At 40.3% G+C, this 26,860-nt stretch overlaps 1 protein-coding gene across 9 annotated transcripts; it reads right to left on the reverse strand.

The window, feature by feature from the left end:
- Nucleotides 1-1,631: 1,631 nt before the first annotated feature.
- On the reverse strand, nucleotides 1,632-26,236 carry SDHAF4 (succinate dehydrogenase complex assembly factor 4). 9 transcript variants are annotated; one of them, XR_009521967.1, is made up of 5 exons: nucleotides 26,099-26,236; nucleotides 15,006-15,155; nucleotides 4,472-4,602; nucleotides 4,008-4,064; nucleotides 1,635-2,946 (listed from the first exon to the last, which is right to left on the reverse strand). XR_009521967.1 is itself a non-coding variant. In XM_060030405.1 (4 exons), exons 1-3 carry the CDS (start codon nucleotides 26,160-26,162, stop codon nucleotides 4,493-4,495), a joined length of 324 nt encoding a protein of 107 aa, XP_059886388.1. In that variant the 5' UTR covers nucleotides 26,163-26,236; the 3' UTR covers nucleotides 1,632-4,060; nucleotides 4,472-4,492. The 9 variants fall into 9 exon arrangements, 3 of the variants coding, with proteins under 3 accessions (XP_059886388.1, XP_059886389.1, XP_059886386.1); XR_009521966.1 differs by having other exon boundaries at nucleotides 1,636-2,946; nucleotides 4,008-4,060; XR_009521968.1 differs by having other exon boundaries at nucleotides 1,639-2,575.
- Between the last annotated feature and the right edge of the window lie 624 nt (nucleotides 26,237-26,860).

Below are 26,860 nucleotides of genomic sequence, written 5' to 3' on the forward strand. Positions count from 1 at the left end.
GGGGACACACTGTATTATTCTTTCTACTTTTGTGTATTTTGAAAACTTCCAAATAAGAGCTTAAGCAACAATAACAAAGATCACATGTCTGGTCACTTCCCACAGGGGACTGCTTAATACCCAGTAGCAATGAATGCATGAAAAGTAAGTAACACCGAGACTTCCCTGGTGGTGCAGTGGTTAAAAATCCGCCTGCCAATGAAAGAAACATGGGTTCGAGCCCTGGTCCGGGAAGATCCCACATGCCGTAGAGCCACTAAGCCCATGCACCACAGCTACTAAGCCTGCGCTCTAGAGCCCACGCGCCACAACTACTGCAGCCCCTGTGCCTAGAGCCCGTGCTCCACAACAAGAGAAGCCACCACAATGAGAAGCCCGCGCGCAGCAACAAAGACCCAACACAGCCCCAAAATAAATAAATTTTTAAAAATAATTAACACCTTCTAATGAGCTACACATGCTAACTCGCCCCTTAATACCTTCAACTGTGACCAGTAAGGACCGTGGGGGCCTTCGGGAGTGACTCGAATGTGAGGAGTATCGGAGAGTGTAGTGGGGAAAGACCGGGGAAAAGCAAATTTCAGGAGAGGGCTTAAATTAAACCATGATATGTAGGTGTTGAACTGGTTCTGAGTGTGCCCTGAAAGATTTATCTAGTATGTCCACTGTGAAGAAAAGCGGGAACTATCTCGCATTTCAATGACTGAAACAGCTATGACATTTCACGCCGAAGCATCTTTTCGGTGACCCGACCCGAGTGGAGACAAGGCCTGCCTGCGGGCCTGCAGCGGAGGGGCCTGGCAGGTGGGGCGGGGGGGCCTGGCAGGCCGTCCTCAACAGCTCACCCCTCACTGCTGATCATGCAAGCCAGCCTGCTCGGTGCCAGGTGAGGAGCTTCGCTTCGGCTGCGCGTCTGAAAATGTCAACGTTATTCTTGTCTGAAACTCTTCTTGCCTTTTACATTTTAATTACTCGTATAAATTTTGCGAAGTATCTGAACGTGGTAAAGAGTTTTGTTCTGTTATTTTGGCACTTGCTGAAGCCGATCCCCATTTCTAGTAATTCTCTTTAGATTTCCTCAATAAAGATTAAATGTAAATAATGTGGGCAGTTTAAGTGAATTTAATGGTTCTAAAAAGTACGTGGTGTCAGCCTTACATAGCCTGAAGTTCTTGGTTCATGTGCAGGACATGAGGGCCATGCCTGTGGCTCAGCTTACATCCTTATAAAAATTACGCTAAAACCAGGACCGGTCTCAGACGTTTTGTGACCAAGCTTGTTTCTGGGTTAAAGCCTCCCAGCCCTCCTGTCTCCCCTTGGGCTGCACCCTGGCTAGACCTGCCCCACTTCGTCTTCCTTAACCGCTGCCTATCTTTTCTAATCCCATGCCCCTGCAACCCAAGGGGAACTTTTTGTTACTTGTCTCTTATCAACATTAGAAACCGGGCTTCCCTGGTGGCGCAGTGGTTGAGAGTCCGCCTGCCGATGCAAGGGACACGGGTTCGTGCCCCGGTCCGGGAAGATCCCACATGCCGCGGAGTGGCTGGGCCCGTGAGCCATGGCCTCTGAGCCTGCGTGTCCGGAGCCTGTGCTCCGCAACGGGAGAGGCCACAACAGTGAGAGGCCCGCGCGCGTACCGAAAAAACAAACAACCCACCCCACCCCCAAAAAAACATTAGAAACCTCAGAAGATTCCAAATCTTTTAGTATTTTGGGTGGTTTAAAGAAAAATGCATTACTCTTTTATAAATAAATTCCTAAAAGAATTTGGGGCATTCTTATAGCAGTTTAAGGTTGATTTAGGATTATTTTATCTCGCCTGAGGGACCCAGCTGGCCCAATTCTAGAATACCGGGCCAGGAAACTTATTACAGGGGACATTGTGAGAAGGAAACAATACTAGCTTCTGGGCACTGAATGAGACCAGGCTGCAGGTGTTGAAGGAAGGTCAGTCCAGCAGGCTTGACACTGCACACAAAAATGTCACAGTAAATAGGTGTAGTTCACACACATGCGGTCCCACAGGGAAAGAGACTCGCCATAGAGTAGCAGGAGTGGTATCATGTGCAGACAGAACATGGCAAGAGGGAACCTGCGAGCAGGAACTCAACTTAGTTGTTGATCACGAGGGAGGTGGCACTGGGAAGAATGCCTGCAAGGTAGTAGGGCTTCGTGTCTCCTAAGAAAGACAGGGCAACGGTTTGGCAAAGCAGGTCTGAGAGGAATTTTGTGTACAAATAATGAAGACAAGGATCCAGTTCATCAAACTGCAGGTCTTAAACCAGCCTAGTCACTGCTCCTGAGATTCAAGGCCAATGCCCTAGTAATAGCAGCTCGAATACTGTAACAGGTTCCTGTTGCTGCACAAGACATTACTGCAAACCCAGTGGCTTAAAGCAACAAACATTATTCACAGCTTCCTTGGGTCCGGAGTCTGGGTACTGGGTAGCTGGGTCCTCTGTTCAGGGTCTCACCAGGCTGAAATCAAGGTGTCGGCTGGAGCTGGCATCTCATCTGAGGCTCAGAATCCGCTTCCAATCCCATTCCTGTGGTTTGCAGACTTCAGAGCCTGTGGCTGCAAGAAGACCGAGGCTCTTGTTTCCTTGCTGGCTGTCAGCAGGGCAGCTTCCAGCTCCTGAAAGCTGCCCTCAGGAGCTGGTCCATGGCACTTCCACAACAGAGCATCTTACTTCTTCAAATCCAGCAGGAGAACCTTCCTCCCGTTGGCTACAGTGGATTATTACACAGGTAACTTGAGCCCCAGAATGACTATTCCATCATCGTTGCCATATAATGTAACTTAATCAAGGGAATGACTATCTCATCATATTCACATGCACACCAGGGAGAGGGAATCTCGGGGGCCACTGTGGAGTTCTGCTGGATGATTCAAAACGGAGCCTACGTTTGTTGAGTGTTTATTAAATGCTCAGCACCATGCTGCAACTGGGGGTACAAAACCGAATGAAATAAATCAGGAATATAAGACAGATAGGGAAGCCCACGGACTGATGGAGGATGCAGAATTGAAAATTAATTCTAAAACAAGTTAGTATGTCTGTAATAGTTGAATGTGGAAATGACACACAAAAGATAGTCAAGGAAGTGAGGTATAGCTTGATAGGTGTTTTCTAGGCAGACAGTAAAGAAGAGGGCATTTCAGGCAGAAGGCATGTTTATCTACCCACACGTCTAAGAGGCTGTGAGTAGTGGGGCTTGACTGGGAAGGAGGGGCCTGAACAGATGTAAAGGGTCAGAACAGGAAGGACACAGAACTTAAGACTTCATCATGGACAGGAACCACCAAGGAACTTGTGAAGGGATATTAGTACATTAAGGTCACAGAGACCAAGTTACACAAAGATAAAAAAAACTGACGCTACAAAAATAAGAAAAATTTCAACATAAATAAGCACAAGTGAAAAGCAAAAGTCTCATACAAATTGATAACAAAAGACCAACATCCAACAGAAAATGAGCAAAAGATAAGAAAAAGCAATTAACAGAAGACACAAAAGGCTGATAAACATAGAGAAGCGTGTTTAACATCACTTGTGATTAAGAAAGTGAAGATTCAAATAGTGAAACATCATTTTCACTATGAAATTGTTAGGATAACAGATATACAAAACATGTATACTTACTTAGATTATTGAAGGACAATACGTCAAAGGGTAAGCAGGTGTAGAGGTTTTATAGACAATTCTTGTTTTCTTCTTTATACTGTTTTCTAAATTTCCCCAATGAACTTGTATAAATTCTTAAAATAGTACCTAACATATTCATTTATTTTAAGAGAGAAAAAGCGTCTAATGAGAAACCGCAGTCCCTGTCCACCCAACTCGCCTCCAGCGGCAACTGCTTTCAGCTCTTCTAGTGTGCACTGCTCCAGGTGGTTTACATGTATTCACTCATTTAATCTTCTCAACTGTCCTATGAGGTGGAACTAGGATTATCTCCAATTTACACATAAGGATACTGAAGCACAGAGAAGTTAAATAACTTACCCAAGGTCACATAAGCTAGTAAGTAGTGGAGCTGGGATCTGAACCCAAGTGATCTGGCTCCAGAGTTAAAGATTTTCTGCTGTTACTGTGGCCTTACCGAACTATAATGCATTACTTAACTCACATTTATAAAGTCACTATTACCTAGCACATGGCAATGAAATCATTTAAAAAAAACATTGTCTTTCTTACATTTGTATCTTATAAGCAACTGATTAACTTAAACTGAAACATGATGAAATAAAAGTTTGCAGCTCTAATCATCACTTAAATATCCTAATACATTTAAATTAAAATTAATGTGCTAATATTTCCTCTTTCCTGATTTATAACAGCATATTTTCTTCCAGAGCTATCATATATATTTTTAAACACATTATAGAAATTAGATGACTTAAAGGATATACAGAAAGAAAATAATCAAAAATAAGTTAATTCAGATGTACACAATCAGAAAAAGATACTGAAGTTAACGAATATGTGGCTTAAAAATCAATACAGCGTCCTTTTCGTTCCCAATCTCCATATCGGGTAGGTTCTGGGCCCCTGGGTCCACCTCTTTCTTTGGTAACAGGATTAACATCATCTGGAAATTCTGAAGAAAGACAGAGATGTAAAAAAAAGCAGTCAATGGAGATGGGAAAAGCATTATGGTCAATTCTGCAGACGAGGCTGCAGAGCTGACAGTTAACAGGCTGCATGCTACTGATGAGGCTACTACTATGCAGTCCTTAAACAAACTCTCCCCAGAGAGTGGTTCCTCGCCCCAGTTTGAGAAATCACTTTAGCATCCAATCTTCATATCCAATCTACTTTATTTCCTGCATTAGTGACTTAGAATTCTCAGAGGACTCTCAGGCCCTCATCTGAGGAGTGGCTGGGTTAGAACAGAAGGAAAGGGGTGCAGAGAATACAGAGTACAAATCCACAGGGTTTGGAAGGTTTTGAAACAAGATTACTTTGATTCAATGCCTTATTTTTCTTAACAGTGAAGTGGGTACAACCATCATACCTGCCTTACTATCTTGAGAAATAAAAAAAGAAATGCATGTAAAAGGTCTAGCACAGTGCCAGCTCCATAAGAATGCTCAAATAATTTTAGCTATGAGTATTAATTTTCCTCATCATACAGTTTTGGCTTCAGCAACTGGTTCCCGGAAACTGCCATTTATGGGCATAACAGCTGTTATTATTGTTAACAGTGTATGTTCATAATAGGATTTTCCGTTTTGAGTCAGGCCCAATTCTGAGGACTTTATACATATTAATTCGTTTAGCCCTCATAATAATCCTTTGGGACAGGAACAATTATTGTTTCCATTTTATAGATGAGGAAGACGAGACTAAGTGATGAAACTGAGTTTGAATTCACACATTCTGGCTGCAGTCTTGCTCTTAGTACATACACTGTACTGATCTGTACACAGGAAGATCAGGAGAGGAACCAGCTATTTGAAAGAATCCCAATTCTTAAACAATGTCTAATCACTCATTCATTTTCTTTGACGTATAGGTGATTTACAATATTGTATTAGTTTCAGGTGTACAGCACAGTGATTCAGTTATTTTTACAGATTATACTCCAGGAAAAGGTATTACAAGATAAAGGCAATAATTCCCTGTGCTATATATCATTGTTGCTTATCCAATTTATACACAGTAGTTTGTACCCTCTTAATCCCATACCCCTATCTTGGCCCGCCCCTTCCCTCTCCCCACTGGGAACCACTAGTTAGTTTTCTATACTGTGAGTCTGTTACTGTTTTGCTATATACACTGTTTATTTTTTAGGTTCCACATGTAAGTGATAGAGTATTTGTCTTTCTCTGATTTTTTCACTAAGCATAATATTCTCGAGGTCCATCCACACTGTTGCAAATTTCATTCTTTTTAATGGCTGAGTAATATTCCATTGTGTGTGTGTGTGTTTGTGTGTATCTTCTTTATCCATGCATCTATTGGTCGCTTAAGTTGCTTCCATATCTTGGCTATTGTAAATAATGCTGCTATGAACACTGGGGTGCACGTATCTCTTCAAATTAGTGTTTTCATTTTCTTTGGATATGTACATAGTAGTGGAATTGCTGGGTCATATGGTAGTTCTATTTTCAGTTTTCTGAGGAACCTCCATAATGTTTTCCATATTGGATGCACCAATTTACATTCTCACCAACAGTGTAAGGAGGGTTCCCTTTTCTCCACACCCTCTCTAGCATTTATTATTTGTTGACTTTTTGATGATGGCCATTCTGACCAGTGTGAGGTGGTACCCCACTGTAGTTCTGATTTGAAATTCTCTAATAATTAGTGATGTTGAGCATTTTTTCATGTGCCTGTTGGCCATGTGTATGTCTTCTTTGGAAAAATGTCTATTCAGGTCTTCTGCCCATTTTTGGATTGGACTGTTTTTTTTTTTTTTTTTTTTTTTTGGTGGTACGCGGGCCTCTCCCGTTGCGGGACGCGCAGGCTCAGCGGCCATGGCTCACGGGCCCAGTCGCGAACCCGTGTCTCCTGCATCGGCAGGCGGACTCCCAACCACTGCACCACCAGGGAAGCCCTGGACTGTTTTTTTATATTGAGTTGTATGAGCTGTTTATATATTTTGGATATTAACCCTGTGTTGGTCATATCGTTTGCAAATATTTTCTCTCATTCACAGGTTGTCTTTTCGTTTTGTCCACGGTTCCTTAGCTGTGCAAAAGTTTTTAAGTTTAATTAGGTCCCATCTGTTTACTTCTTTTGCCTTAGGAGACAGATCCAAAAAAATATTGCTACAATTTATGTCAAAGAGTGTTCTGCCTATGTTCTCTTCAATGAGTTTTATGGCTTCAGATCTTACATTTAGATATTTAGTCCATTGAGTTTATTTTTGTATATGGTGTGAGGAAATGTTCTAATCTCATTCTTTTACATGTAGCTGTCCAGTTTTCCCAGCACAACTTACTAAAGAGATTGTCTTCTTCCATTGTATATTCTTGCCTCCTTTGTTGTAGATTAATTGACCAAAGGTTCATGGGTTTACTTCTGGGATCTCTATTGTGTTCCATTAATCTATGTGTATGTTTTTGTGCCGGTACCATGCTGTTTTGATTACTGTAGCTTTGTAGTATAGTCTGAAGTCTGGGCGCTTGACACCTCCAGATTTGTTCTTTTTCCTCCAGATTGTTTTGGCAATTTGGGGCCTTCTGTGGTTCTATATGAATGTTAGGCTCATTTGTTCAGTTCTGTGAAAAATGTCACAAGTATTTTGATAGGGATTGCATTTAATCTGAAAATTGCTTTGGGTAGTATGGCCATTTTAACAATATTAATTCTTCCAATCCAAGAGCACAGGATATCCCTCCATTTCTTTTATTAGTTTTATCATTGTTTCATAGTTTTCAGAGTACAGGTCTTTCACCTTTAAGTTTATTCCTAGGTATTGTATTCTTTTTGGTGTGATTTTAATGGGGATTTTTTTTTTACTTTATCTTTCTGATAGTTCATTATTAGTGTATGTAAAGGAAACATATTTCTGTATATTAATCTTGTATTCTGCAATTGTACAGAATTCATTTATTAGTGCTAATAGTTTTTGGTGGAGACATTAGGGTTTTCTATATATAGTATCATGGATCTGCAAATAATGACAGTTTTACTTCTTCCCTTCACATTTGCATACCTACTTATCTTCCTTGTCTGATTGCTGTGGCTAGAACTTCCAATACTATGTTAAATAGAAGGGGCAAAGAGTGGGCATCCCTGTCTTGTTCCTGAGTTAGAAGAAAGGCTTGCAACTTTTACTGCTGAATATGATGTTAGCTGTGGATTTGTCATAAATAGCCTTTATTATGTTGAGATATGTTCCCTCTATACCCACTTCGGTGAGAATTTTATAATGAATGGATAATGAATTTTGTCAAATAGTTTTTCTGCATCTATTGAGATGATCAGTTGGTTTTTATCCTTCCTTTTGTTAATGTGGTATATCACATTAATTGATTTACAAATACTGAACAATCTTTGTGTCCCTGGAATAAATCCAAATTGATCATCATATACAATCCTTTTAATATATTTTTGGATTCAGTTTGCTAATATTCTGTTGAGGATTTAGAATCTATATTCATCGATATTGACCTGTAATTTTCTTTTTTTGTAGTGTCTTTGTGTGTTTTGGTATCAGGGTAATTATTGGTGGTCTTGTAGAATGAATTTGAGAGTGTTCCGTCCTCTTCAATTTTTTGGAATAGTTTGAGGTGGTCAGGTATTAGCTCTTCTTTATATGTTTGGTAGAATTCTCCTTTGAAGCTGTCTGGTCCTGGACTTTTGTTTGCTGGGAGTTTTTAAATTACAGATTCAACTTTACTACTAGTGATCAGTCTGTTCAAGTTGTCTATTTCTTTTTGATTCAGTCTTGACAGGTTGTATGTTTCTAGAAATTTATCCATTTTTTCTAGGTTGTCCAATTCATTGACATATAACTGTTAGTAGTGTTCTCTTATGATTTTTTTATCTGCGGTTTTTGCTGTTCCTTCTCCTCTTTCATTTCTTATTTTATTTGGGTCTTCTCTCTTTTCTTCTTGGTGATCCTTGCTAAATGTTTACCAATTTTGTTCATCTTTTAAAAAAAACAGCTCTTGGTTTTATTGATCTTTTCTATTGTTTTGTTGATCGTTACTTTATTTCCCCTCTGATCTTTATCTCCTTCCTATCGCTGACTTTGGGCTTTGTTCTTCTTTTTCTAATTCTTTTAAGTGGCAGGTTATGTTGTTTACTTGAGATTTTTCTTCTTTCTTGAGAAAGGCCTGTACTGCTATAAACTTCCTTCTTAGAACTACTTTTGCTGCACCCTATAGGTTTTGGAGTGTTGAATTTCCATTTTCTTTGGTCTTGAGGTATTTTCTGATTTCCTCTTTGATTTCTTCATTCACCCATTGGTTTTTTAGTAGCATGTTGTTTTAGTCTCTAAGTATTTGTTCTTTTCCCATTTTTCTTTTTGTAATTGATTTCTAGTTTTATACTGCTACGGTCGGAAAAAATGTTTGATATAATTTCTATCTTCTCACATTTTTTTGAGACTTGTTTTATGGCCTAGCATGTGATCTATCCTGGAGAATGTTCCATGTGCACTTGAATATAATGTGTATTCTGTTGTTTTTGGATGTAATGTTCTGTACATATCTGTTAAGTCCAAGAGGTCTATTGTGTCATTTAAGACCAGTGTTGCCTTATTGATTTTCTGTCTGGATGATTTGTGCATTAATGTAAGTGTGGTGTTAAAGTGCACTACTGTTATTGTGAATTTCTCCCTTTTTGTCTGTTAGTATTTGCTTTATATATTTAGGTGCTCCTGTTTCAAGTATTTATGTTAATGATAACATCCTCTTCTTGTATTGATCCCTTTACCATTATATAATGCCCTTCTCTGTCTTGTTACAGTCTTTGTTTAAAGTCTACTTTATCTGATATGATTATTGCTACCCCCACTTTCTTGTCATTTCTGTTTGCATGAAATAACTTTTTCCATCCCCTCACTTTGTCTGTGTCTTTGGCTCTGAAGTGAGTCTCTTGTAGGCAGCAAATAGAAGGGCCCTCATCACCCTATGTCTTTTGATTTGACTATTTAGTTCTTTGACATTTAATTTCTGATAGGTATGTAGTTAATGCCATTTTATGTTTCCTAGTTGTTTTTCTATTTCTTTGTTCATTTCTTCTTTTCGTTTCTTCTCTTGTGGTTTGATGATTTTCTTTAGTAGTATGCTTGTATTCTTTTTAGTTTTATCTACTGTAGTTTTGATTTGTGATTACCATGGGATTCATATATGTTGACCTGTAACTATATCTACTTGGTTTGAACTGATAGTCATTTAAGTTCAGATGCATTTGAAAAGATCTACAGTTTTTACACCTCTCCCCTACATTTTATGTTTTTGATGTCATATTTTAGACCTTCATGTTTATCTCTTAACTGTTTACTATAGTTACAGTTGCTTCTACAATTTTTTTTAAGTTCATCTCTTTCTTTTTAATTCCTTGCCAAACAGTCAGTAACAACCAACAGATATTATTAAGGTTCTGTTTTCCAGCCCTTCCCTTACAGCTACAAGTTCATTAGGTATGTGGGGTCTATGTCCCAGGTCACTGCAGGCAACAGTTAACCAAATGCTTTTACAATTTTTTGTTTTTAATCTTTGTACTGGCTTATTTAAGTGGTTGATCCTCAGTCCTTACTATATATTTGCCTTTCCTATCAGGGTTTCCCCTTTCCTACAGCTTACTTCTTTTCCACTCAGAGAAGTCCCTTCAACATTTCTTTTAAGGTAAGTTTAGTACTGATGAACTCTTAGCTTTTGCTTATCTGAGACGCCCTTTATCACTCCTTCTATTTTAATGATAATCTTGCTGAATAGAGTACCCTAGGTTGCAGGTTTTCCCTTTCGGGACTTTGAATATATCGTGCTGCTCCCTTCTGGCCTGTAAAGTTTCTGCAGAGAAATCAGGTGACAGACTTATAGGACTTCCTTGTGTATGACACTGTTTTTCTCTTCCTGCCTTCAGAATTCGAACTTTTGCCATTTTAATTATGATATGTCTTGGTGTGCATCTGTTTGGGTTCATCTCGTTTGGACCCTCTTCCTGTACCTCGATATCTGTTTCTTTCTTCAGATTGTGGAAGTTTTCAGTCACAATTTCCTCAAATACATTTTCAATTCCCTTCTCTCTCTCTCTCCTCCTTCTGGGCTCCTTATATGTTATCCCAGAGATCTCTTAGACTGTTTTCATTTTTTAAAACTGCCTTTCTTGGGCTTCCCTGGCGGCGCAGTGGTTGAGAGTCCGCCTGCCAACACAGGACACGGGTTCGTGCCCCGGTCTGGGAAGATCCCACATGCTGCGGAACGGCTGGGCCGGTGAGCCATGGCCGCTGAGCCTGCACGTCCAGAGCCTGTGCTCCGCAGTGGGAGAGGCCACAACACTGAGAGGCCCGTGTACCGCAAAAAAAAAAAAAAAAAAAAACTGCCTTTCTTTTTGCTGTTCTGATGGGGTGATGTGCATTATTCTATCTTCCAGATCACTTATGCATTATTCATTCCTTCTAGTGTGTTTTTTACTTCAACTATTGAATTCTTCATTTCTGATTGGGTCTTTTTTTATATTTTCTAGTTCCTTGTTAAAAAACATTGCTGTGTAAATGTATTCTTCCCCCTAATTCAGTTAACATTCTTATAACCAATGCTTTGAATTCTTTATCTAGTCAACTGTTTCATTAGTGGTTTTTTCAGGGGTTTTCTACTGCTCTTTCAATTGAGAGGAGTTCCTCTGCCTTTTCATTTTGCTTAATTTTTCCTGCCTCTGTGAATTTAGGTGAAAGTTACCTTGAAGGAGTGTTCTTATGTAGGAGTGTCCCTATACAGACTGCGTGTGCCCAATGCCTTTTGTGGGAGAACTGAATTTGACACGGACGCAAATCATGTCTTTCCTCAGGGTGTGCTGACAGCTATCTCCTTGGTAGGAGGTGGGCCTGCTGGTGGAGGGGCTAGAGCTGGAGCCAGGTGTGGGGCAGGACTTCCCCTTTGCTAGGTGGCTGTCACTGTCCTATCAGGGGTGGGGTCTGATCCCAGGTTGCTGGAGCAGAAGCCCTGAGGGTCAGGCATGAGCTGGCTCTGTTCTCGTTAAGTGGGTCTTTTCCTCTCTCCTTGCCCCAGAGCAGGAAGTGCTGAAGTGAGTGGGGCCTGTGTGGGCTCTCCGCTCATGTCAGCCTCAGACAGAGGTCTGAGCTGTCTCTGCTTCACTGCCTGTTCAGGTGCACATATTTGTTTCCCATGCTCCACTCAGATGCAGCCTTGGTACAAGTCCACTTTGACCCTCTCAGCTGATCACTGCCCCCAGCCCGTCACCTCCATCTGGCTGTGGAGCCACACTGCAGAGCTGCGGGGGGGCCCGTGTGGACTCTCGGCGTGTACCAGGAGTGAGCTGTGGCAGACCAGCTGCTGTCAGAGGTCTGGGCTGCTTCTGCTGTGCCACTTGAGTAGGTGCCGACAATGGCTGCCGCTACCCCTCCCAGGCTCCACCCTGGGACTGGGTCACCGCTGTGCCCCACGGCTGAGTCTTCTTCCTGGTAGTGGCTGCCCCAGAGAGTTGGCTTGGCTTGGGGCTGGGGTGCATGATGAGGTCGCCGCAGGACTTGGCAGCTGCTGGAGCAGACCTCCCTCTGACCTGCCTTTGGGCCAAGCTTGCGTGCGCCCTCCTCACAAGCGGAGTCCAGGTCCCTCTGCCCTCCTGGGAGTCCCAGTTGCCCTCCAACCGGCCAAGGGGGCTCGTCTCCCCTGTGGAGGACGCCAGGACTAGGGCACCCAATCTGTGGTTCTCAGCACTCACTGCCCATGGTGGGTCTCCGCCATGGATTCTCAATTTTCTTCTGAGTCCTCTCCCAGGGGCACAGGTCCTGACCTGATCACTTTTCTTCCCTTCCTACCCAATTATGTGTGGATATTTTTTTACAGTCTTGATTGTACCAGGGTCTTTCTGCTAGTTTCCAGTGAAATTGTTCCATATGTAGATTTTTTTTTTTTTGCAATACGCGGGCCTCTCACTGTCGTGGCCTCTCCTGTTGCGGAGCACAGGCTCCAGACGCGCAGGCTCAGCGGCCATGGCTCACGGGCCCAGCCGCTCCGCGGCATGTGGGATCTTCCCGGACCAGGGCATGAACCCGTGTCACCTGCATCAGCAGGCGGACTCTCAACCACTGCGCCACCAGGGAAGCCCCTTTGCCCATTTTTGAATTGGGTTGTTTTCGTTGTTGTTCAATTGTAGTTCTTTATTCTGGATATTAATTCTTTTCAAATATATGATTTACAAATATTTTCCCCCATTCTGTAGGTTATTTTTCTCACCTTCTTGATAATGTTCTCATATGAACAAAATTTCTTAATTTTGTTGATGTCTTATTTATCTATTTTTACATTTGTTGCTTGTGCTTTTGGTGTCATATGCATGAAATCATTGTCAAATCCAGGGACATGAAGAGTCTGCCCAATTTTCTTCTAAGAGTTTTACAGTCTTCCCTCTTAAGTTTAGGTCTTTGACATATTTAGAATTAGTTTTTGAATATGGTGTAAGGTAAGGGGTCCAATTTCATTCTTTTACATGTGGATATCCTGTTTTCTCAGCACCACTTATTGAAAAGACTGTCCTTTTCGCCATTGAATGGTATTGGCAACCATGTCAAAAATCAATTAAGCATATATGTGAGTGCTTATTTCTGAGACTGCTGCTTTTGTGTGAGACATTTTAAGGAAATATTTCCTCTCAGATTTTTATGCTTAGCTAAAACCTTTGAAGAGAAATTTTACCTCTAGATTAATGGCAACTTTTTAAAAGCCTCCATCACCTTGGCTGGTTGATCTGGTTATGAGATTGGGCTTGGTAGAGTGCTATAATCTGAAATATTTAATGAATGAGCAAACCCCCAATGCTTTTATATTCGAGGAAGAATTCCAGACACAGGTCCCTGTATCCTCTACTGGTATCTTCTTGCCTAGGATGCTTCACTTCATAGATGGGTTAGTGCTCATGAGACTGGAAAAACCAGACAAGCAGGGCAGCCTTGCCAAAGTTTCAAAGTGGTATGTTTACATTTATGCTGTATGAAATGCTATTTTTTGAATAGCTAATATCTGAACATTTTCCACAATTCAAAGGTACAAAAGGATATAGCATGAAAATAAAGTAGTACTTAAAAAAAAAGCTTTAAGACATGAAACAAATTTTATATATACTGAATACAAAATAATGTTTAGTCTGTCATCCCTTCTCCCGCCCAAAAACCTCTTTATTCTCCAAAACATCCCCTTCTCTTTCCCCAGCCATGTAGTTACAGTGAGAACAACCACATTTTCACCAGGCCACTGGCCACTGGTTGATTTAGCTGTGGACATCTGATCCAAGGTAGGCCAAGGAGCTCTCTTCTTAAGGAATCTGAAATCAGGACTAAGAAATTGTATTTTCAGTCTTGTTGTTCTCTTGAACTGAGTAGCTGCTAGGAGCAGTTACTTTCTGCCCAGTGGACTCAGAAGGGAGTATGGAGACAGAAAACAATGAAGAGTAGGTACCAAAGACAAGAGAAGGAAGAACACCCTGGTTTCCATACAGTGTTTAGTCCTGAGGTCCCAGTCTTCTTCTAAGGCCCATCAGCATTACTGCCCTAGGGAGCCTCACTTGTTCCCTGTACCTTAATAACAGCATACCCTACCTTCTGCTTAAGTCTGTTCAAGTAAGTTTCTGTTACTTGCATCTTAATTCATATATTTTGCCATGCGAATAATGGGGTGTAATAAATAAATTAATCAAACATAATCAATCACTACCAGGGACCTGGAAATCTTTTTTTTAACCCATACATACTGACAGTCAATTCAGTAAGTCCCCTACATACGAACCTTCATGTTGCAAACTTTCAAAGATATGAACGTGCATTCCATCAACATCAGGGCTGAGTGAAAGTGCAGCTTGCCCTCTGTCTCCTATTGCTGACAATCCTTCAGCTCTACCATCTCCTACCTCCTCTCCCTCCTCCAGTCAGTAAGTCTTCTTGCCTGTTCACTTGATGCCAGCCCCTGTGTGCCAGCTGTTGTATTGCACTACTGTACTTTTCAAGGGACTGTACTGTAAGATTAAAAATGTTTTCTTTGTTTTTGTTTTTTATGTATTATTTGTGTGAAAAGTATTATAAACCTATTACAGTACAGTACTATATAGCCGATCGTGTTAGTTGGGTACCAAGGCTAACTCTGTTGGACTTACGAACAAATTGGACTTACGAATGTGCTCTCGGAACAGAACTCGTTTGTATATAGAGGACTTACTGTATGGTAATTTTATTCATTGTTGAAATGTTCTTTATTACTGTCAATGAAGAATTATAAACAATAACATGCTTCCTTCCTTTCATTTGCTTCTCAATGACAGAAACACTTTCTTTGAGACCAAAAATTAAGAGAGGAGGTTTACTCTACTCACTTGTCAGTGGTTCTTTCTCTAAATTGGAATCTTCTGGTGCATCAAAACGACCTTCTGGTAACTTTGGCTTCTTAAGGGGTTGTTTGATGGGTTTGGATTTTTCTCCTTGAGAACTTATTTTCCTCAAAGAATGACACAGAATGGGTGATCCTAGCAGAGTGAAGACAGTGAAAAAATAGGAGCTGTTCATTTATTCTACTTCAAAATGTAACACTTTTACTTACTTGTGTTAAGCTTACACATTCACAGTTATCAAAATTAAAAAGTACAGAAGGACACACAGTGACAACCCTTCCCTCTGCCCCTATCTTTCAGACGGCCAGTTCCTTTCCTTGGAGGCAACCAATGCTATCAGTTTGAAAAGAAGAGCTTTGAAATGAGTTAGTTAACCATTATCAAAATTGCAAAAACAGATATAAAATGCGGATTCCTGGGACTTCCCTGGTGGCGCAGTTGTTAAGAATCTGCCTGCCAATGCAGGGGACACAGGTTCGAGCCCTGATCCAGGAAGATACCACATGCCACGGAGCAACTAAGCCCGTGTGCCACAACTACTGAGCCTGCACTCTAGAGACCACGCTCCACAACTACTGAGCCCATGCACCACAACTACTGAGGCCTGCGCGCCTAGAGCCTGTGCTCCGCAACGAGACACCACCACGATGAGAAGTCCGCACACCGTAACAAAGAGTAGCCCTCACTCGCCGCAACTAGAGAAAGCCTGTGCACAGCAATGAAGACTCAACAAGGCGACAAATAAATAAAATAGATTTATTTTTAAAATATTAAATAATAAAATAAAATAAAATAAAATATGGATTCCTGTCTGAAGCAATGCCAAAAATACCAGGAATCAGATCATTAAGAGTAACTAAGTAGTAGGAACTTTTCAATGACAATATTTACTATTTAAATCTCTGTAAGTCACAAGGCACTGTATTTAGTATTCTTATATTTAAATCCTAATCATGCCCCTCTTTTTCTGCCAATTAAACATCTTAAACTGTATTGGGCACCTGCAATCTATAAATGAGCTCACTTTCGAGGTTACAATGAGAAAGGTAAGCTTTCAGTATTATGAAAGTTATCCAACCCTTGTTGAGATAATGTTCAGTAAGGGCAAAACCACTCTGAAAAATGACCTCAGGGTTGGGGTCTTCAACTTCCTGAAGGAAGAGCTTTAGAGGCAGACAGAGGTGGGTACCAGTTCTGGTCACACCACTGTGGCAGGCACAGTAATGGCCCCCAAAGAGGGTGAGAACCTAATATCTGGAAACTATGTGCAGGCTAGGTCACATGGTGAAGGAGAATTAGGTAAGAGATGGAACTGAAGTTGCTCATCAGATGACCCTGAACTAGGTAGACTGTCCTGGATTACCTGGGTGGGTCCACTGTCATCACAGGGGTTCTTAAAAGAGGAAGAGAGAACTGGAAGAGAGAACCAGAGAGGTGGCAGTGAGAGACAGACTTGATGATGTTGCTGGCTCTAAAGATGGAGGAAAGGGCCACCAAGTCCAGGAACTTGGGCAGCCTCTGGAAGATGGAAAAGGGAGGAAACAGATTCTCCCCTAGAGCACCCAGAAGAAACACAACCCTAACACCTTGGTTTCAGCACAGAGAGACCCATTTCAGACTTCTCACCTCTGGAACTGTAAGGATTTTTAAGCCACTAAGTTTGTGGTAATTTGTTACACCAGCAATAAGAAACTAAAACAAATACTTACTAGTTGTTTGACCTTTGTCAAGTTATTTACCCTTTCTAAATCCATTTCTTCCCCTCTAAATTGAATATAACAGTATCTACCTCATGAGGTTACTAAATAGATTAAACTGGACAATTCAGGCAAAGCACTTAGCACAGTGACAGACTGTATCTTTTATTGTTATTATAGAATTATCTGGAAGCTCCTGATAGCATTACACGTAGTTAGGATTTTCTTTCACTACATGTATTTTATTCATATTCCAATAATGACTACATCACCCAACCCCCCGCTTTAAAAAATTATATATATATATACACACACACACATATACACACATGCAAATAGATATGCACAAGTATTTGTATGTATATATGTCTCCATGTATGTGTGTGTGTGTGTATATATATATATATATATATATATATATATATATATATATATATATACACCCTCCACAGCCAATTTGGAATTTACATTGACATGTTTGTAAGATTACATAAAGTTAACATTACATACAAACTGCATTAACAATTTCAAAATAGTACATCAGGCTGTTAATTTGCACGTCCACTGCATATATCTCAGTGTCTAGCAACATTGTTGATTGTCTGAATGTCCAACTGTAATGCAGATTAGTCTTCAGCCAACAAAATTCAAGGATTAAGAAAATAAATATACAACTGAATGTATTAAGAAAGCTACAACGACTTACAGAATATAGACTTCTCCCATCTAAATACTCACTTACATAAAATACTTCACATTTATGATACTAATTGGCTGAGAAGAATCTGTGAATCAATAACAATTTCTATACATATTAAAATAAAAACACTTCTAAAATTTTAATGTATTTATTGAGTTAGACTACAGACCATTCTGTCTTCAAACTTCCACTTCAATATTTCAGGGCATATTTTACTTTTAATTATGTCCTCAAAATAATACTTAGTTAAGCATGCACTAAAAATCAAAAGAGAAAAACCTGCAAAAAAATATCTTGTAAAGCTGCATTTATTTTTATTAAGAAACTATATGGGGGCTTCCCTGGTGGTGCAGTGGTTAAGAATCCGCCTGCCAATTTAGGGGGCATGGGTTTGAGCACGGGACCAGGAAGATCCCACATGCCGTGGAGCAACTAAGCCCGTGCACCACAACTACTGAACCTGTGCTCTAGAGCCCGCGAGGCACAACTACTGAGCCTGCATGCCTCAACTACTGAAGCCCAAATGCCTAGAGCCCGTGCTCTGCAACAAAAGAAGCCACCGCAATGAGAAGCCTGTGCACCGCAACAAACAGCAGCCCCCGCTCACAGCAAGTAGAGAAAGCCCTGTGTGCAGCAACGAAGACCCAACACAGCCAAAAATAAATAAATTTATTAAAAAAAATTATATGGGTAACAGAAATATGAGTTTCTGATCGTACTAATATATTTCATATAATAATCTGTTCTTCGTTTTTTGTGGTTGACTATTTAGAAAAATATTATATTGAAAATGTTGGTGAATATAAACCACGCAAAACTGAAAGACATTCTAGGTCCCAAATCACACGGATGTCCATGCTTGCCACTATTATTCAACATAGTTTTGGAAGTCCTAGCCACAGCAATCAGAGAAGAAAAAGAAATAAATGGAATACAAATTGGAAAAGAAGAAGTAACACTGTCACTGTTTGCAGATGACATGATACTATACATAGAGAATCCTAAAGATGTCACCAGACAACTACTAGAGCTAATCAATGAATTTGGTAAAGTTGCAGGATACAAATTTAATGCACAGAAATCGCTTGCATTCCTATACACTAAGAACGAAAGATCAGAAAGAGAAATTAAGGAAACAATCCCATTCACCACTGCAACAAAAAGAATAAAATACCTAGGAATAAACCTACCTAAGGAGGTAAATGACCTGTACTCAGAAAACTGTAAGACACTGATGAAAGAAATCAAAGATGACACAAACAGATGGAGAGATACGCCATGTTCTTGGATTGAAAGAATCAATATTGTGAAAATGACTATACTGCCCAAAGCAATCTACTGATTCAATGCAATCCCTATCAAATTACCAGTGGCAGTTTTTACAGAACTAGAACAAAGAAATCTTAAAATTTGTCTGGAGACACAAAAGACCCCAAATAGCCAAAGCAGTCTTGAGGGAAAAAAAACAGAGCTGGAGGAATCAGACTCCCTGACTTCAGACTATACTACAAAGTTACAGTAATCAAGACAATATGATACTAGCACAAAAACAGAAATATAGATCAATGGAACAGGACAGAAAGCCCAGAGATAAACCTACACACCTATGGTCAACAAAGGAGGCAAAGATATACAATGGAGAAAAGACAGTCTCTTCAATAGTTGTGCTGGGAAAACTGGACAGCCAAATATAAAGGCATGAAATTAGAACACTCCCCAATACCATACACAAAAATAAACTCAAAATGGATTAAAGACCTAAATATAAGGCGAGACACTATAAAACTCTTAGAGGAAAACATAGGAAGAACACTCTTTGACATAACTCACAGTAAGATCTTTTTGATCCACCTCCTAGAGTAATGGAAATAAAAACAAAAATAAACAAATTGGACCTAATGAAACTTAAAAGCTTTTGCAAAGCAAAGGAAACTACAAACAAGATGAAAAGACAACCCTCAGAATGGGAGAAAATATTTGCAAATGAATCAACGGACAAAGGATTAATCTCCAAAATATATAAACAGCGCATGCAGTTCAATATTAAAGAAACAAACAATGCAATGAAAAAATGGGCAGAAGACCTAAACAGACATTTCTCCAAAGAAGATGTACAGATGTCCAAGAAGCACATGAAAAGCTGCTCAACATCACTAATTATTAGAGAAGTGCAAATCAAAACTACAATGAGATATCACCTCACACCAGTTAGAATGGGCATCATCAGAAAATCTACAAACAACAAATGCTGGAGAGGGTGTGGAGAAAAGGGAACCCTCTTGCACTGTTGGTGGGAATGTAAATTGATACAGCCACTATGGAGAAGAGTATGGAGGTTCCTTAAAAAACTAAAAATAGAATTACCATATGATCCAGCAATCCCACTACTGGGCATATACCCAGAGAAAACCATAATTCAAAAAGACACATGTACCCCAATGTTCACTGCAGCACTATTTACGATATCCAGTTAACGGAAGCAACCTATATGCCCATAGACAGACGAATGGAGAAAGAAGATGTGGTACATATATACAATGGAATATTACTCAGGCATAAAAGGGAATGAAATTGGGTCATTTGTAGAGACATGGATGGATCTAAAGACTGTCATACAGAGTGAAGTAAGTCAGAAAGAGAAAAACAAATATCGTACATTAATGCATATATGTGGAACCTAGGAAAATGGTACAGATCAACTGGTTTGCAGGGCAGAAACAAAGACACAGATGTAGAGAACAAATGTATGGACACCAAGGGGGAGAAGCGGCGGGGGTGGTGGTGGTGGTGGTATGAATTGGGAGATTGGGATTGACATATATACACTAATATGTATAAAATAGATAACTAATAAGAACCTGTTGTATAAAAAATAAATAAAATTATATTAAAAAGAAAAGCCAAAAAACACGTGGACACAAAGTAAAATGAAGAACCCAATATTAAAGGAAGATCTAAAAAAGCAGTCAGATCAAAGACATTACTAGTAAAGGAATAAAAATTAGACAGATGACTTCCCATTAGCTATAATGAAAGCCAGAAGAGATAGAGCTGTGAGAAAATGATGCAGCCATTGAAACTACTTTCAAGAACAGGAGAGAAATAAAACCATATTTTCAGATTAAAAATAAAATATATATTTAAAAAAACCACAGAACTTTATCACAAGACTGTCACCAAAGGGAACTTCTAAACAATGTACTTTAAGAAACTGATCCAAGGACTTCCCTGGTGGTGCAGTGGTTGAGAATCCACCTGCCAATGCAGGGGACACAGGTTTGAGCTCTGGTCTGGGAAGATCCCACGTGCCACAGAGTAACTAAGCCCGTGCGCCACAACTACTGAGCCTGCACTCTAGAGCCCACCTAGAGTCCATGCTCTGCAACAAGAGAAGCCACAGCAATGAGAAGCCCAAGCACCACACTGAAGAGAAGCCCCCGCTCGATGCAACTAGAGAAAGCCCGCACGCAGCAACGAAGACCCAACGCAGCAAAAATAAATACATAAATAAAAAATTTAAAAGTTGTTAAAAGAGTAAATCCTAAGCGTTCTCATGACAAAGAAAATAAATTTATAAAAAGAAAGTGATCAAAAAATAAAGTGTGAGATAAAATAGAAGATAAAAGTTTCATATGTTGACTGTATAGAAGTGCAATAACAGTATTGATTTGTGTTACTACACAATTCCACCTAACATACACACAACAAACACACACACACACACCCCTAAAAGGCTGAACAACAGAAGTGGAGGGTGAGTGAATTCAAAGCATTTTTAAGCTTTGTACTATTTAGGAGGAGAATAAAGGTATTAATTAACTTTCAACTTCCTTAAGCATGCATTTAGATTTCAAGGGTAACCAATAAAAAGCAGTGTATATCTTCCAAAGCAGTGTGTATCTTCATTTTTTTCCTGTTTTTCTAGCAGAGGAAACAAATGAAAAAAGCAAACACTGAATTCAAAGTATGACAAATAGAAGGTGTGAAAAATAAGATGGTAGAAATAAAGCCAATTTTATCAGTAACTATAATTGTAAATCGACTGAACTCTCCAGTTAAAAGGTATGCTGTTGGACTTCAAAATAAAAACTCACCAAAATCTAGCCATATGCTGTTTATATGAAGAGAACCATTACCATGGTTCAAAAAAAAAAAAAAAGGGCCAATGTTATGGACGGAAGGTTCGTGCCCAACCCCCCCCCACATTCATATGCTGAAATTCTAACCCCTGATGTGATGATATTAGGAGGTGGGGCCTTTGGAAGGCAAGTAGATCATGAGGGTGGAGCCCTCATGGTGGATTAGTGCCCTTATAAGAAAGGCTATGAGAGCTTTCAGGGTCCTTCTGCTCTCTGCCACATGAGGATACAACAGGAAGACAGCCATCTGCGAACCAGAAAGCAGGCTCACACCAGAGACCAGATGTGCTGGCACCTTGATCTTGGACTTTCCAGCCTCCAGATCTGTGAAAAACAAATGTTTGATGTTTAAGCCGCCCAGTCTATGGTACTTTGTTATTGCAGCCTGAGCTAAGACATGTGAGATGCACCATTTCCACATCTTCTAAAAAAAAGGGGAACCCACAGAAAATTGAAAGAAAATAAAAACAGTAAGAGAAGAAAATAATAACATAAATAAAAGACATAAAACTAAGAGGATCAACAAAACCAAAAGTTGGTTCTCTTAAAAGACTAAAACTACTGTGAAGTCTTTGGTAAAGCTAATATGAAAACGACAACAACAAACACAAAAACACCCAAAAAAACCAAGAGAAGGTAAAATATATAATATGAGTAAAAGAGGAGTACATAGCTACGTAGAACAAAAGCTTTTTAAAAACCCCAAACCAGGAACTTTATTCCTATATATTTAAAGTATACAAAATGAACAATTTTCTCAAAAAATTTAACTTATCAAAACTGACTTTAGAAGAGAAAATCTGATAAATACCACAATAATCATTACAAAAATAACCAATAATTTAAAATCTTCCCTCAAAGAAAAGAGCAGGTCTAGACAGTTTTGTAGGCAATCTGTAGCGGACACTCAAGGAACAGAGTATTTCAATCTTAAAAAAAAAAAAAAATCTAATATAGAAGAGAAAAGGATGAGAAGACTCTTGAATTCATTTTAAGAGGCTAGAATAACTTTAATTTCAAAACCAGAAAAGGAAATTCCAAGACATGAAAATTACAGGCCAACTTCTAAACAAAATATTAGCATACCAAACCCAACACTAAATTAATAATGTAATCAACCTGATCAATCTGAATATTTTCTAGAAATGCAAGAGTGATTCAGCACTAGAAAAATTTATAATTCACCAACCCACCATATTAAAGGAGAAAAGTGAATTAACAAACAAGATGAAGAAAAATGAATTAGTAAATTTCAAGATTTATTCTGTCTTAAAAAACAGACAACTACATAAACAAAAAACCCCCCAAATCCTTCTAGAAATGGCAAGGGACTTCATTAACCTAATAAAGGGCACACCTACAGCTAATATTACATGATGAAATATGAACATATTTCCTTTACAATTATGAACAAGTATGCCTATCACCACTTTTACTCAACATGGTACTGGAAATCTAAGCAAGGACAGAGAAACAAGAGAAAAGAAAAAGATATAAAGATTAGAAAGGGAGAACTAGATTTTCATTATTTGCAGGCAATATTTGTGTCTACCTAGCACTGCCCCACCAAAATCTGCAAATAAATTATTTAAATTAATAAAGTAATTTAGCCAGGTTACTGGACACAAAATCAATAAATAAGTCAACTGTGTTTCTATACATAAGCAGCAATCAGAAAATGATAATCTTAAAAAATACTGAGCAGTTGTAACCAAACCCCAACAGGAACTTTTTTTTTTAAAGAATTTTATATGGAAAGCAGATATCCAAGAATAGCCAAGACACTTCTGAAAAACAAGATGAAAGGACTTATCCTACTAAATATCAAGAGTTGTTACAAAGGCATGGTCATTAAGATAGGTGTTACATCACAGGAACAGACAAATAGATCAATGGAACTGAAGAGAGCCAAGAAATAAACCCGCGTGCATATGCATATGTAAACTTGATTTATGACAGGGGCGTTACATCGGGCGGGGGGAAGGTCCAATATATGGGCCTGGGACAACTGGTTACTGACATGGGAAGAAAGTGAAATTGGTTTCCTGCCTCACACCATACATGAAAATCAATTCCTGGTAGCATAAAGGCTTAAATATAAAAAGCCAAACTATAGACCTTTGAGGAGAAAATACAGAATATCTCTATGACCTTAGGGTAGGGAAGGCTTTAACAAAGACCACAAAGCACAGACAATAAACAAAAGGATCAAGACAAGATTATAATAAAATTACAAATACCTGTTTATCAAAAGACACCTTTCCTTTGAATCTGTGTGACTGTACAATCAGATCCATTATTTTATTCTGTCTACTGCTGAAGATAATTTTTTAAAAAAAGACACCATAAGAGTAACAAAAGCAGTCCACAAACTGAGCTTGAGCTTGTATGGCCGTTAGCATAAGTGAGGCCATCTTGGGCCCATACAGGCTTTCTGCTGACCCTACCCAGGACTGTACTGCGAAGTCACTCACTCTCTGTTGTCAAGGGCTTAGCAGTTAATCGACATTGTTCAATAATCATTCGGATCAGGTGGCCTCTATACTCTGTTAGTCCCCAAACAATGAGGAAAATCTTCGCTGACATATTCCGGGCACCCACAAGACCAGTTACCTACTCATAAATCTTAGGAACGCACTTCCTGTTTCCAAGCACGTACCTCCATAGTCTAGGTCAACTATAAAACTGTCCCAATGGCCCCCTTGGTGGTTTGGAGGGCAGCTGTTAATTTTTACTGACGGTTGCCCGCCTGCTCTCAGCCTTTACAGGTAAGTTACCCTATGATAAACTGATTCACCGATTGTATGAACCTGCCTGCCGTGTTTTTCAGTCTCAAGATGCCTTCTCAGTTCAGTAAGCACTTTTCATTCCCTCCGCCCTCAAACAAAGCTATCTGCCATTTACATAAGTAAAAAAGGTATAGTGGTCAAATACATGTAAAGAATATAAATAAGAAAGACAAACAACCCAATAAGAAAATGAAGAGATATTTCATCAAAAAAAGCGAAAAACTTTCGAAAAGATGTTTAACTTCTCTAATCAGAGAAACGCAAAATTGTAATGAAATACCGTTTCAACACCCTACAGGCAGACAAAAATTAAATTTTCTGATGCTATCCAATGTTGGCAAGTATGTGGGGCAACAGGAACTCTAATACTGCTGGTAGAAGTATAAATAGCCAGTAGGAATGGAAAATGCCTTTACAGCTTGCCATCATATTGTAAAACTGAACAGGCCTATGCCGCATATTCCAGGAATTCAACCCTTGTGCAAGTACACCTACAGTGTACACAAGATGTGTAGCAGTCAATCCTGGTGCTTCTAGAGTTACACAATGTCCACTGAGAAGGGGAAAGGAAAAACGTATGATACACTCTCATAACTCAATGAATAATTACAGCATCACATATCAACATGGATGAATCTCAAACCAGTCAGGTGAAAAAAGCAAGTAAAATAAATGCAAATGGCATGAAGCCCTTTCTGTAAAGATCAAAAGCTTGCAGTTACACAACTGCATCAGGAAGCAGGTAGCAGGTAGCCGCTTGGCAATGGAAATATTCTATTTCTTAAACTGGAGAATGGATTCACAAATGTTGGCTTTGCTTCACAACTCACATGTGTTATGTAAATTTTTGGTATGAAACACTTCATTCTTAAGTTTTGAACATTAGTGAAAAAGGGATATTGAATGAACACACAACGGAGCTTCACAGTTATTACCTCGAGGTTTGAACAGTATGGGACTTTTACTTTATATATTATTCATTCCTGGATCATTTAAAATTTTTACAACTTAACAGGTAGTCTGTCTGGGGAGAGATGATTACAGAAAGGAAAACAAACTTTATAGGAATCTGGGGCCCATCAGGAGGAGGGGCGGAATTGTCTTCAACTTAACACAATTTTTCCAGCGTGTCCTAAATTAAAACTAGGCTTAGCATACTCTGTGGGTTAAGTCTGTAATATTTTGAGAAAATTTTCCAGCAAAAATGGGTTTTACAAGATTGGTTTTTACTGAAAGCATGCATACTTTCTCAGGAATAATTCCTGGCTTCACCTAATTTTTATTATACTTATTAGCCTTCGGCCCACTTTTCCAAAATTCTGCACTTTTCCACTTCTAGTACTGTAGACTGCCAGAGATCTTTTACGCTGTAAATAAACTAAATAAGCAAATGATGAGTCCACTGCCGTAGGGCCCGCTTTTCCACACTCTCCACGCGCACCAAATGCCGCGCGCCCTGCGAACCCCCCAGGACTCAGGACGCCCGCCCCGCTTCGTGGCCATCGCGGTGGCCGCCGGGAAGGAGGCGTCCGGACAGCGGGTCCCAGCGACTGTCCAGCTCCGGTCCCGCCCTGAGCTCGGGCGAGAAGGACCTGCCGGTGACGAGCGCGGTGGCCGTGCAGGACACGAAGGCTCGGCAGGCCCAGGGCCCCCGAGCCCGCGACACGCCGCTGCCCCGCCGGACGCGTTTCTCGCGGTATCCGTGCCTTCGCGACCCCGCCCGCGACCTCGGCCCCGGGACTGGGCGCCTTACTTGCCGCTCTCCACGCTGTGGCCGGGATGTGACTCAGCAACGAGTTGAAGCCCAGCACAACCATGACGCCAGCTCCCGCGGCGTCCGCAACATCCGCGTCTTCCCGGCACGCCCCGCGGGAGGGGCGGGGCTGCGGAGCGGGCGGGGCCTCCGCGGGGCGGGCGGGGCCTCCGTAGCCAGCGCCGGAAACCCGCGCTCCCGCGCCTGGCTGTATGCAGGAAAAAGTAGAGCGGCTCGGCCTTATCATGAAGAACAACCCAAACTACCCTGAAGCTCGTGTTGATGAAAACCTCAAATCATGGCTGAAGTTGGATGAGGGAATGCTTCCGTTTCTTCCTCTCAATTTGAGGCGAAGGTCTCTTGGAAGCTCGCTGTTCCAGTCCACAAATAGTGGGCACCTTCTACTCTTTTGCCTGTGCAATAGGCTTCTTTCCCCTCAGTTCTCCGTCTTTATTTTTTTATATTTCTGCTTGTTCAGTGAACTCTGACCCACTGACCAGGTGGCCTGGAAGATGACGTTTGGGTGCAGCGCAGAGCAGAAGGCTCTCATCTGGTCCAGCTGCTGGGAAGGAGAGCTGCGCATCCGCCCTCCGGTTCCAGCGGCTCCTGCCGTGTTCGGAGCACCTGTGGCAGGTCAGGAGGCTTCATGGGACCTGTGGAAAGTCTACACAGAACCGCAGTCCTTCGGTTTTTTTTTTTTTTTCTTCATTCATTCCTTCCTTTTTTCCTTTTTTAGGTAAGTTCTTGGCCAGCTCTTGGGCC

The sequence above is a fragment of the Delphinus delphis genome, chromosome 14 (genome assembly GCF_949987515.2).
Source record: "Delphinus delphis chromosome 14, mDelDel1.2, whole genome shotgun sequence".
Classification (NCBI taxonomy): domain Eukaryota; kingdom Metazoa; phylum Chordata; class Mammalia; order Artiodactyla; family Delphinidae; genus Delphinus; species Delphinus delphis.